Raw genomic sequence first — 13,886 nt, 5'->3', positions numbered from 1 at the left:
AACGTCACTCCAAGGTAAGCCTACACGAAACACAGCCCTTATTTTAAGTGTTTCTATAATCCAGTAAGGAAAAAATTAATGGTGGAAAAACGATTGGAACCATTTCCTTGTTTGACCGCAAGGTTTTATGGGTATTATGACTCATACTGTGGTACTCTATAGTGTATTGTATTGGGGGCTATGGACTGGGTGGAGTAGAAAGTGTTGCCATAGACCTCAGTCCCCCATAAAATAACACCATATATAGATTCTACAGACCCTAGTGAGTAATCCCAACCCCACTTTTACTTTAGAATAGTTTTCTCCCTATAAACCAATATGTATTTCATATACAGTGTATTGCATTGGAGGCATTTATTTGACCTTGGAACATGTGTTGAAGCCCAAATTGAATGCAAATATTACTTAAATATGAACAAATATGAATCATTGTTAATGTTAAGACAATTATTTTTGTCATGAATAAATACAGGTTAATGCCACTTTTCTACTATTACGTGGAGCGACTTTTATTTTAAAAAACGACTTCCGTGACCCGGAAGTACTTTTTTGGTGTCGCTGATAAGATGCTGGTATCGTGCATGGTGTTTGGCGCAAATTCACACTTTTTGCTAAATAACCTACATCTACCTATATATGTTGTGGCCTTTCACATGATTGTTAACGAAAATAGGCCGAACTTTGAACGGTGAGTCATGGATGATCTGGAGTCAGAACCCAGGGTGCCTGGAGAAGAACAGGGCGAAAATGAGTCTTCAGATGACGATGAATCAATCAACAGAAAACGAATCAAGAAACAAAACCTTCCCCTGGCGCCTCCTTTATTTAAAGGTAATTTATAAAATACAGCGTGTAGAAGAATAGCGAGTTCAAGCTAGGGGCGGCAGGGTAGCCTAGTGGTTAGAGCGTTGGACTAGTAATCAAAAGGTCCCCGAGCTGACGAGGTACAAATCTGTCGTTCTGCCCCTGAACAAGGCAGTTAACCCACTGTTCCTAGGCCGTCATTGAAAATAAGAATTTGTTCTTAACTGACTTGCCTTTAAAGAAAAAAAAAAGCTGCTGTTTACTGACTGATGCTACATACACTATATATACACAAAAGTATGTGGACATTCCTTCAAATTAGTAGATGCGGCCTTTTCAGCCACACCTGTTGCTGACAGGTGTATAAAATCGAGTACACAGCCATGCAATCTCCATAGACAACCATTGGCAGTAGAATGGCCTTACTGAAGAACTCAGTGACTCAACAGGGCACCATCATAGGATGCCACCTTTCCAACAAGTCAGTTTGTCAAGTTTCTGCCCTGGTCAACTGTAAGTGCTGTTATTGTGAAGTGGAAACGTCTTGGAGCAACAACGGCTCAGCTGCGAAGTGGTAGGCCACAAGCTCACAGACAACTGCTGAGTGCTGAAGCGCATAGCTCGTAGAAATCATCCTCAGTTGCAACACTCACTGCTGAGTTCCAAACGGCCTCTGAAAGCAGCTTCAGCACAATAACTGTTTGTCGGGAGCTTCATAAAATGGGTTTCCATGGCTGAGCAGCCACACACAAGCCTATGATCCCCATGCGTGGTGCCAAGCGTCGGCTGGAGTAGTGTAAAGCTTGCTGTCATTGAACTCTGGAGCAGTGGAAACGCATTCTCTGGAGTGATGAATCACGCTTTAACCATCTAGCAGTCCGACGGACGAATCTGGGTTTGGCGAATGCCAGGAGAACACTACCTGCCCGACTGCATAGTGCCAACTGTAAAGTGGAGAGAAATCATAGCGCTTGTATGTTTTGTTTATTCCATGTATAACTCTGTGTTGTTGTATGTGTCAAATTGCTATGCTTTATCTTGGCCAGTTGCAAATGAGAACTTGTTCTCAGCTAGCCTACTTGGTTAAATAAAGGTGAAAGAATGTAACAAAAAAAAACAGCATACAATGACATTCTAGACGATTCTGTGCTTCCAACTTTGTGGCAACAGTTTTTGGGGGAAGGCTCTTTCCTGTTTCAGCATGACAATGCCCCTGTGCACAAAGTCCATACAGAAATGGTTTGTCGAGATCGATGTGGACGAACTTGACTGGCTAGTACAGAGCCCTGACCTCAACTCCATCGGGATGAATTGGAACGCCGACTGCCAGCCAGGCCTAATCGCCCAACATCAGTACCCGACCACACGAATGCTCTTGTGGCTGAATGGAAGCAAGTCCCCGCAGCAATGTTCCAACATCAAGTGGAAATCCTTCCCAGAAGAGTGGAGGCTATTATGTCAGCAATTGGGAGTACAACTCCATATTAATGCCCATGATTTTGGAATGAGATGTTTGACGAGCAGGTGTCCACATACCTTTAGTCATGTAGTGTATGTTAATGCCCGATTTATCGTTTTCATCTATACATAAGATGCTCTTATTAACCAGTAGCTATGTCTGTTGTTTCATTAGAGACTACCTGTGAGACTGGCTTTCACAAGACCACAAGGAACTGCCTCCAGCACATCAGGGAGGACTTGCTGCACCATAGATGGCAGGATGCCGCGGATTACATGGCCAGTTACTCACAGACACTGGAGGATACCACTGCAAACATGCCACAACTCTACGCTGAGGTAGGTACATTTTTGCACTGACTCTCACAAAGGGTAGCTATCCTCCAGTGTCTGTATAAATGCTAAGTTTGATTTCTTCAACTTTGTCTATCAGATAATTTGGAGGATAGGCACAGAGATACTACACCACCATCCCGACTCGAAGCTGGAAGACTACAACAGTTTCTATGAGCGAGTGAAACACTCAGGAGTAAAGAATTACCTGAAGGTATGTTCCTTAATTGACCTCTTGATCTCTACACTATCAGCCCAACTAAAGGACCCTAAGTCAATAGGTTAAAAAAAGTAAATATAGGACAGTCAACATGTCTATACTTTTGAACTTTGAACAATGTGTTTGCAATGGAAATGAACAATGTGTTTGCAATGGAATGCCAATGTGAATTGAGGAATTGGTTTGTCCTGAAGGTCTGTCTGGAGCACTCGTTCCATCTCCTGGTCAATGGGCAGTTTGAGGATGCCAAGCGTCAGCTGTCCATCGCTGAGAGCTGGAGGTATGGCAAGCTGTCTGCCGGTCAGTCCCAGAGGATTAGGCTGATCCAGGCCTATAGTGGCTTCCTGGATTATTTCATCTGGTGTGACAAGAAAGCCACTGCATCCAGCACAGGTAAGAGGACACCTGGCAACCCCCAAGTGTCCATTATTCATTGGTTTCAATGACATTGGGAAAGTAGAAATCCTTATGTTACGTCACCACCTACTGGCCAGATAATGTAACTGCGCCTTTAGGGACAATTCCAATACATTTCAAAAAGCATGGCCAAATAAAAGGTAACCATAACCTGTGGTTGTGCTTTGGCTTAACATGGACTTTGACATATTTTAGATGAGTATGATGCAGCTGTCAACCAAGAAATGCATAGCTACTTCCGACAATCTTCTGTGAACCTGAAGGAGATCATGAAGCTTCCTGGCGTCTGGGATCCTTTTGTTCTGAGTTACATTGATGTAAGTACTGCTTCGTGTTCAGTAGGCATGAAACGAGAACAATTTCCAAACCGAACGGTAAAATACTACCTGAATTTGTCCAGTAAAAATACTTGTTTTCATTTTTCCGTTTCAAAACGATGTGCTACAATTTGCCCTACTAAACATGGCCCCTGGCATCCCCTTTTTCCATCATTGTATTACTTTTCCATCATTGAACTACTTTCCCTTATCAGACTATCTATGATGATCTAATGTTTTGACTTGCGTGTGCCAATGGCAGATGCTGGAATTCTACAACGATCACGAGGGAGCTGTGAAGGTTCTAAATGACTATGCCTATGACAAGAGTTTCCCCCCCAACCCCAATGCCCATGTCTACCTATACCGGTACATGAAGAAACAGAACCACCCACTGAAGAAACTTCTCAAAGTGCTGAAGGTAGTACTGAGGCCATTGCTGTTCTTAACAGGGGAATCTAGCTGAAATGTTGGGCACTATTATCATTATTAAAGGCCCAGTGCAGTAAAAGATTTTCCTGTGTTTTATATACATTTCCACAGGTTTGAATAATACTGTGACATGTATAACGTCCTGTAAGTGTATGAGTTGTTTGAAGAGACTGCCTGAAATGTCCGCCTGTTTTGGTGGGGTGGCGTTTTGGTCTGCCTGGTGACATCACCAGGTGGTAAATTAGTTAGTAGACCAATAAGAAAGAGTTCCAAACATCTCTGCCAATAACAGCTAGTTTTCGGATTTCCCCTCCCCACAAAGACCACTCCCAGACAGTACTAGCAAAATTCTTGCTTGAGAAATGTTTCTTTGCTAAGAAGAAATTTGTTTCTTTTTGACCATTTTCAATTTAAAACAATCACAGTAAGGTACTTGATTGTTACCCAGAAATCTCTAGGCTACAGTTAGTCCTGCACTCTGCCTCTCAATAGCCTACTGGTACTGTACTGTTTAATGAGTCCATGTTTTTGATTACATTTGCCTTAGATCCTGCATACATTGGTCCCAAGTCATGAGTTGATGCCTGAATACTGTTCTCTTCTGGTACAGTCGGGTATGTGAATATAGAATAATAACAATATATTGATTTTGAGTGTCTTAAAGGGACAATGGGGTGTAAAATGAGGGAAAACAAGACATTTTAAAGTCTATTTTGATGTTTTAGTCATTTTTCAATGTTGTCGTGTGTGTTTGTCCTTTCGGTGGCTTTTATGCATTAAGATTAATGTGTTTGGTGGATGTGCTCTTCACATTGATGTTGGTCCTAGTAAAGGATGAGTTTTTTCCAGAGAAAGAGGGTGATCTTCAGAAGGCTCTAGGTGTGGTTCTGGATCTCCTGGACTACTCCAGTTGGAGGAGCAACTTGGCTGTCTGGAACCATTTGATGAACATCATCAAGAGACTGAGGATGAAGTAAGGATGGCTGCATGAATCCACACTACTCTCTCAAAAGGAGTACATTGAAAATGCACTCCCTTTGAAGAAATTAAATTTGGCATACATTGCTTGTCTCTTCTCATGGCGAATTGGCAAATCCTTATGTCATGCTTAATTTGTGCCAATTCCACGGATTTATATTTTCCTTTAGAAAGCAATGGCTGAAGATTTTTGCTGAAGAGATGGGTTACAGAAAGGACTGGTGGCTAGCAATACACTTCTCAACATTCCAGGCCAGGAAAGATTCGGCAGAGAATAGAGAGCTACTGGAAGTGAAGAGCTTTGTGGTTGGAGCCTTTTGTCCTCGCTGTAAGTAAAGCTACACAGTAACACCTTTTATTTTCTTGAGTATTACTTTCTTTCAGTTGTGAGATTAAGTATTTATCAGTATTTGCAGCCTTGGCACTATGTGGCAAAATATACAATTAGTTTAAGAATACATGTTTACTTCCTTGAACCACCATGCTTGGCTGTCCTTACCTCTAGTTTTTCCTGGTTCTGATAGTGGAAAAGTGGCAGTATGACATCTTACCCATTGTTGTCTCTTTTGCCAGATACCTCCATGTACTGCGGTGTTGGTAAGGCAGCCCGAAAAGGAGTAACTTCTGAGGTTCAAAAGGCTAAGAGGAATCCTAAACAGCTAAGAAATATAAGAAGGCTCAGAAGAGAAAGTGGACAGCAAAGCCAAGACTGACCTTGAGGAAGCTCCTGGAATGCCACTTGTTCCAACTACATAATTTTTCTTGTCTAGAATGTTCTTGGTTATCTGCATACAGTAGTTGCAGCCACGATGACCATTCCCCCCTTCAAGAGGCAGGCCTCTCTCATTGCACTGCAATGAATTACGTGTCAAGTTCTGTGATTGTCCACCAGGGAGCACTCAAGCTATGGCTACGTTTTTGAGTTGCTCTGCATGCTGCTGCTCCATTGTTTTTAAAAGAAGCTGAGGCAGAAATTGAAGCATGGTGGTAGTTGGTAGGGAATAGGGAGGTTGGGTGTGCTGCAGTATTAAGTCTAGGCGGTAATAAGCTCTGAGGCAGGTGTGGCCTCAACTGAACTTCCGCTGATTCATGGAGAACCCAGCTGCATTTAGGTGGAGGCGACGTGTTGGAATTGCTAAAACATTTAGCGACGCCAAAGAATAGCATCATGGCAACAGACGCAAAGGGTAGTGCAGCGATACAGAGGGGGACTTTTCTTTTTTTTTTTGTAAACTGCTGTTGCGATTCTTCAGTCACGTTCACGTGGCACGACAGACACCCTCGATAAAACCTTCGCTCTGGAGTCCTGTCTCTGTGTGATGACATCACATGAGTGATATCCCTGGTTGGAAGCAGCCTTGGGTCCCTGAGGTAAAATAGAGGGAGGGAGAGCACACACCCTTGGCTCCTTTCACACCTATCCATCACACACACACAGGTGGAACGCAAATCTGATTACTTTACACCCCTCCAGCCTCTTGATGCAGGATAACAGAGCTCAATTTCACAGGCCAAGGGTTTGCAAGCTGCCAGGGAACAGTGGGCCTAGCTTCATCATGGTTAAGTACTACATCACATACTCATGTTTGTTATCAGAACCTGTGATGAAGCCTTTGGTTCCTGAACAACTAACTGTGGTTTATGGCCAGTACTATGCAAAGTCAGGAAGTTACATGATCAAATACTCTGTACTGTGAAGTGAATGACTTGATTGTTTCAATTTGTGCTGTTGTACCTGATTCATTTTTGTAGTCTCTGTGCTATGGTCAATGTGGCTGCTATATTTTGTACCATTTTGTTACTGATTAAACACTGTTGTTTGGGTGGCTGAGTAGCTCTAAATGAATGAAGTTGTTTGTGATGAATTAATCTGTAAAGCCTAAGTGTTTTTGTTTCACCCATGGCACTTTAGTTTGATTTATATTAGTTTGTTTTCAATGTAATGTGTGAGTGATTCAATATTTACACTCTGGGTAAAGCAATATTTGTGTCCTGAATGAATCGTAATTCACACCTAGGGAATATACAGTCATTCATTTCAGTGAGCTCACATGGCTAGAGGAATTTGTGTGTGTGAATTGCAAGTGTTACATAACGATTTTTATTTATTTTTTTAACCCCTTTTTCTTCCCAATTGGTAGTTAGTCTTGTCCCATCGCTGCAACTCCCTACGGGCATGGGAGAGGCGAAGATCGAGAGCTGTGCTTGCTCTGAAACACAACCCAGCCAAGCCGCACTGCTTCTTGACACAATGCCCGCTTAACCTGGAAGCCAGCCCCACCAATGTGTTGGAGGAAACACCGTACACCTGGCGACCGTGTCAGAGTGCATTGCGCCCGGCCCGCCACAGGAGTCGCTAGTGCGCGATGGGACAAGGACATCCCCTAACCCGGACGACGCTGGGCCAATTGTGCGCTGCCCCATGGGTCTCCCAGTCGTGGCCGGCTGCGACAGAGCCTGGACTCAAACCAGGATCTCTATTGGCACAGCTAGCACTGCGATGCAGTGCCTTAGACCACTGTGCCACTCAGGAGGCCTTAACTATTATTTTTCTAATCTTGTATCTCAATGTCCATGGGCAAAGTCTTAAAGTAGTGACATGAGTCAAATCAAATGTTTTTTTCTTTGAGGTATTATGTTCAGGCATTCATCAGTCTTGTCCTATTTTCCTTTATGTCAGTTTCTCTCTCCTTATTTTCTGCCCTTTTTCTCTAAAAGTGTCCTAGTTGAACTCCTCATGCATAAATGCAAGTTTCACACATCTGCCATCATTCTGTATTTGCAGGGCAACATTGGCTCTAAAAGCATCTGCCTCGTAACACTACTAGAGCTTAGGTAACAGAACCCAGGGCTTGGAGATGGGAAAGTGCATGGGTTTGAGTTGGGGTCACTTCGCTTTCTTCCACGCCACCCCCACACGTCCAGAGAGTGGACCCAGCTGAGGTCACAAATTCTGGGGCTTCTTTTCTGTCTGTCCACCCTGGTGTGGTGCCACAACTAAGTGCTCGTTCACAACTTTGCATTGATCTGGCTGCGAACGCTCTCATCAATCAACCATAAGAGACTTTGCAGTTAGCTCAGAGAGGAGAGAGCGTCTTGGCTGGGAGGTGCTGCATTTCAAGTGGCCTATATCATCTTCATCCTCCACTTGGGTCTCAGGTACCCCCAAAGCCCCCACCACACCTCACTCCTATATCTTGTATTTTATTTAGGCTACTTGTATAATGTACTGTTCATTTTTATGTCACCTTGTTTTTATCTTCTGTGGGAGTTGAGTATGCTGCCCTATATATGCTCTAGAGTCTACTCAGTCATGCTCATGGGCTCTTGCACTGTGCCTTTGTCTAACATCTCAGGGGCTTGCCCCATGCCAATTTTAATAAGGGTAAGTGCTTGTAATGATTCTGTTGTAGCAGCTTGCCTTAACGATGGCCATGCATACAGTCAGTGTGTGCTTCCCAAATGGCACTCTATTCCCAATGTAGTGCACTACTTTGGGGAGTGCACTATAGGGAATAGGGTGCCATTTTGGGATGCAGTCAGTTGACCAGGGGATGTGGCTCTATGCTTCTATCTGCTCTGCAGTCATTACATAACTAGAGCCCAGAGCACTAGGCAAGGCTAGTTAGCCAAACCACAGAGCAGCTGCTTTGGGGAGAGAAGGCAGAGAGGGGAGTGAGTCATCTGAGAATTCAACCTCCACAGGGAGCAATTAAGGAAGGGATGACAGAAAGGACAGACCACCGCCATGAAGGGTCCTCTCTGTTGTAATGATGGTTGCCATGGACATTGGACACCAATAATTTTTGGCCAAATTTGTATATATTAGCATTTTTTCTACAGATGAATATTCTGTGTATATCTTATTTATATCCTAAAAGGTTACATCAGTTTAAATGGGAATGAGGCCTCTGGTCATGGCACCTTATGGAGGGGTCAGGCAGCAACAGTGAAGTCAGACAATTTTGTTGCACATTGCATGCCATGGCGTGGGACGGTTGATTGATATTGATGAAAGCCAGGAGAATTGTGCTACATGTATCAATAACTATACTGACCTCAGGCCTAGAGTGATGGACTATAGTGCTTGTAAAAATCTACCTTCGGGCCTCCCGAGTGGCACAGCAGTCTAAGGCACTGCTTCGCAGTGCTACAGGCGTCGCAGCCCGCTGCGAATGGGAGACCCATGAGGCTGCGCACAATTGGCCCAGATTTGTCCTTGTTAGGGGAGGGTTTGGCCGGCTGGGATGTCCTTGTCCCATCGTGCTCTAGCGACTCCTTGTGACGGCCTGGGGGCATGCATGCTGACTTAGGGTGCCAGCTGTACAGTGTTTCCTCCGACACATTGGTGCGGCTGGTTTCCGGATTAAGCGAGCTGTGTGTCAAGAAGCAGTTGTGGGGTTGTGTTTCAGATGGTGCATGGCTCTCGACCTTCGCATCTCTAGAGTCCGTACGGGAGTTCCAGCGATGGGACAAGACTAACTACCAATTGAATATCACAAAAAAGGGGGTAAAAAGTACTTAACAAAAATAATCTACAGTTGAAGTTGGAAGTTTACATACACTTATATTGGAATTAGTAAAACTTGTTTTTCAACCCCTCCACAAATTTCTTGTTAACGAACTATAGTTTTGTCAAGTCGTTTAGGACATCTACTTGCATGACACAAGTAATCTTTCCAACTATTGTTTACAGGCAGATTATTTCACTTATAATTCACTGTATCACAATTCCAGTGGGTCAGAAGTTTAAATACACTAAGTTGACTATGCCTTTAAACAGGTTGGAAAATTCCAGAAAATGTCATGGCTTCAGAAGCTTCTGATAGGCTAATTGACAACATTTGAGTCAATTGGAGGTGTACATGTGGATGTATTTCAAGGCCTACCTTCAAACTCAGTGCCTCTTTGCTTGACATCATGGGGAAATCAAAAGAAATCAGCCATGACATCAGAAAAAATATTGTAGACCTCCAAGTCTGGTTCATCTTGTGGGAGCAATTTCCAAACGCCTGAAGGTACCACGTTCATCTGTACAAACAATAGTACGCAATTAGAAACACCATGGGTCCACGCAGCCGTCATACCGCTCAGGAAGGAGACGCGTTCTGTCTCCTAGAGATGAACGTAATTTGGTGCGGAAAGTGCAAATCAATCCCAGAACAACAGCAAAGGACCTTGTGAAGATGCTGGAGAAAACGGGTACAAAAGTATCTATACCCACAGTAAAACGAGTCCTATATCGACGTAACCTGAAAGGCCGCTCAGCAGGGAAGAAGCCACTGCTCCAAAACTGCCGTAAAAAAGTCAGACTACGGTTTGCAACTGCACATGGGGACAAAGATCGTAATTTTTGGAGAAATGTCCTCTGGTCTGATGAAACAAAAATAGAACTGTTTGGCCATAATGACCATCGTTATGTTTGGAGGAAAAAGGGGGAGGCTTGCAAGCCGAAGAACACCATCCCAACCGTGAAGAACGGGGGTGACGGCATCATGTTGTGGGGATGCTTTTCTGCAGGAGGGACTGGTGCACTTCACAAAATAGATGGCATCATGAGGCAGGAAATGTATGTGGATATATTGAAGCAACATCGCAAGACATCAGCTTGGTCGCAAATGGGTCTTCCAAATAGACAATGACCCCAAGCATACTTCCAAAGTTGTGGCAAAATGGCTTAAGGACAACAAAGTCAAGGTATTGGAGTGGCCATCACAAAGCCCTGACCTCAATCATATAGGAAATTTGTGGGCAGAACTGAAAAAGCATGTGCGAGCAAGGAGGCCTACAAACCTGACTCAGTTACACCAGCTCTGTCAGGAGGAATGGGCCAAAATTCACCCAACTTATTCTGGGAAGCTTGTGGAAGACTACCTGAAAAGTTTGACCCAAGTTCAACAATTTAAAGGCAATGCTACCAAATACTAATTAAGTGAATGTAAACTTCTGACACACTGGGAATGTGATGAAATAAATAAAAGTTGAAATTAATCATTCTCTCTACTATTATTCTGACATTTTACATTCTTAAAATAAAGTGGTGATCCTAACTGACCTAAAACTAACCTAAATTAAGTGTCAGGAATTGTGAAAAACTGAGTTTTAAATGTATTTGGCTAAGGTGTATGTAAACTTCCGACTTCAACTGTACCTTTAGAGAAATCAATGATTTAAATAAAATAAATATATTGATTATCAGATTGCCTGTAAATGTTTGTCACACAATTACGGTGTCACACAAGTACTATTACTGCTGGTTAATGCACATAGTACTCTTTTTGACGCCTACCGTATAAACCTACTCTTGAAGAAAGACCTGGGTTGGTTGGTTTCTGTTTTGTTCCTGGCTGTAGCCAGGCAGTTATGCTGTATGCACATGCATTCTCATGCATGGAAACTGTCTGAGTGGCCCTTCTTGGAGATGATCATTGCTTATGACTTATCGTGGAAAACCACAGACAACAGCTCCTATGGACTGTCCTAGCTTAAGCCACCAGCCCCTTGTTCTTCTCTCCCTATTCTGGAATCAGAGGGAGAGAGGCATTCTATTCAGCCATTGCCTCATCAAACCATTGCCATAAGTAACCTTTGCTCTGGTGACTGCTACTGGTGAGTGTGTGATGTTTGTACAATACCCATTTTGTCAGACACTGTCCCAAATTTTAGGAAATGAAGAAATTGAATGTCCTCACATCACAGATTTTTAAATTTTATTTTATTAAAGGCTTCTCTCTTAAATCCAACCTAAAATAATTTTGTGGAAATCCTCTACTATAGTATAAAAGTATAGTATAACCAGGGTAGAAAGTTTAACCTATTATATTACTAGGGTCCAAAAACAGGTAATCTAGGAGCCATTCCTCTAGTCTATCCCAATGGTCATAAGATGTATGTATGTATGTATGTATGTGTATGTGTGTGTGTGTGTGTATATGTGTGTGTATATATATATATATATATATATATATATATATATATATATATATATATATATATATATATTACTGCTCAAAAAAATAAAGGGAACACTTAAACAGCACAATGTTACTCCAAGTCAATCACACTTCTGTGAAATCAAACTGTCCACTTAGGAAGCAACACTGATTGACAATAAATTTCACATGCTGTTGTGCAAATGGAAGAGACAACAGGTGGAAATTATAGGCAATTAGCAAGACACCCCCAATAAAGGAGTGGTTCTGCAGGTGGGGACCACAGACCACTTCTCAGTTCCTATGCTTCCTGGCTGATGTTTTGATCACTTTTGAATGCTGGCGGTGCTTTCACTCTAGTGGTAGCATGAGACAGAGTCTACAACCCACACAAGTGGCTCAGGTAGTGCAGCTCATCCAGGATGACACATCAATGCGAGCTGTGGCAAGAAGGTTTGCTGTGTCTGTCAGCGTAGTGTCCAGAGCATGGGGGCGCTACCAGGAGACAGGCCAGTACATCAGGAGACGTGGAGGAGACCGTAGGAGGGCCACAACCCAGCAGCAGGACCGCTACCTCCACCTTTGTGCAAGGAGGAGCAGGAGGAGCACTGCCAGAGCCCTGCAAAATGAACTCCAGCAGGCCACAAATGTGCATGTGTCTGCTCAAACGGTCAGAAACAGACTCCATGAGGGTGGTATGAGGGCCCGACGTGCATGACCGGTTTGGCGGTGGGTCAGTCATGGTGTGGGGTGGCATTTCTTTGGGGGGCCGCACAGCCCTCCATGTGCTCGCCAGAGGTAGCCTGACTGCCATTAGGTACCGAGATGAGATCCTCAGACCCCTTGTGAGACCATATGCTGGTGCGGTTGGCCCTGGGTTCCTCCTAATGCAAGACAATGCTAGACCTCATGTGGCTGGAGTGTGTCAGCAGTTCCTGCAAGAGGAAGGCATTGATGCTATGGACCGCCCGCCCGTTCCCCAGACCTGAATCCAATTGAGCACATCTGGGACATCATGTCTTGCTCCATCCACCAACGCCACGTTGCACCACAGACTGTCCAGGAGTTGGCGGATGCTTTAGTCCAGGTCTGGGAGGAGATCCCTCAGGAGACCATCCGCCACCTCATCAGGAGCATGCCCAGGTGTTGTAGGGAGGTCATACAGGCACGTGGAGGCCACACACACTACTGAGCCTCATTTTGACTTGTTTTAAGGACATTACATCAAAGTTGGATCAGCCTGTAGTGTGGTTTTCCACTTTAATTTTGAGTGTGACTCCAAATCCAGACCTCCATGGGTTGATAAATTGGATTTCCATTGATTATTTTTGTGTGATTTTGTTGTCAGCACATTCAACTATGTAAAGAAAAAAGTATTTAATAAGATTATTTCATTCATTCAGATCTAGGATGTGTTATTTTAGTGTTCCCTTTATTTTTTTTGAGCAGTATATATATATATATATATATATATATATATATATATTACACCACAGCACTGTTTTGGCTTCTGATTGGTCCCTGGTGGCCGTACTGGTTGTTGGTGTTCTATATCCATGTTAGTCCCTCCTGACCTTCTCCACAAGCTGACCTCTGACCTTATCAACAGCCTCTGTGGTCCCGAGAGAGAGCACTAACACCTGTTCGTGAGAGGAGAAATGAGGGTGAGTCACATTGAGGGAAATAGGACACTAAACCCACACTGTTAACATGCCCCTACTAATTGTAATATGGCATGCTATCTCTGAGTTATTGAGGAACAAGCATATATGACTTACTTGACTTAAACCTTTTTGCTCCCTCGGGAGCGTCAGTAATCTACAGGTCATACATGCACCTTAATACATTTTTCCGTAACCTAACAAATTGTATCTGGGAATATACTGCAAAGCTGGGGGGACACATCTTTTATGAACTCCCCCTAAAATCCCCAGTTCCAGTCCTTGTCTGTGCTTGGGGATTTTTCCGCTGTTGAAATGCCAAAATGAGTGCCCG

The 13,886-nt window shown here is 43.5% G+C and overlaps 1 protein-coding gene across 2 annotated transcripts; it reads left to right on the top strand.

Moving 5' to 3' along the window:
* Positions 1-527: 527 nt before the first annotated feature.
* taf1a (TATA box binding protein (TBP)-associated factor, RNA polymerase I, A) lies at positions 528-6,805 on the top strand. Of its 2 annotated transcripts, none has more exons than XM_014204674.2 (10): positions 528-831; positions 2,438-2,601; positions 2,696-2,809; positions 3,010-3,208; positions 3,428-3,549; positions 3,812-3,970; positions 4,529-4,595; positions 4,810-4,954; positions 5,130-5,287; positions 5,533-6,805. In XM_014204674.2, exons 1-10 carry the CDS (start codon positions 696-698, stop codon positions 5,670-5,672), a joined length of 1,404 nt encoding a protein of 467 aa, XP_014060149.2. In that variant the 5' UTR covers positions 528-695; the 3' UTR covers positions 5,673-6,805. The 2 variants fall into 2 exon arrangements, with proteins under 2 accessions (XP_014060149.2, XP_014060150.2); XM_014204675.2 differs by having other exon boundaries at positions 529-831; positions 4,831-4,954.
* Positions 6,806-13,886: the final 7,081 nt, after the last annotated feature.

Source organism: Salmo salar, chromosome ssa06 (genome assembly GCF_905237065.1).
Source record: "Salmo salar chromosome ssa06, Ssal_v3.1, whole genome shotgun sequence".
NCBI lineage: Eukaryota > Metazoa > Chordata > Actinopteri > Salmoniformes > Salmonidae > Salmo > Salmo salar.
Note: the sequence above shows the minus strand (reverse complement) of the source record. Positions and strands in the feature narration are given on the sequence as shown.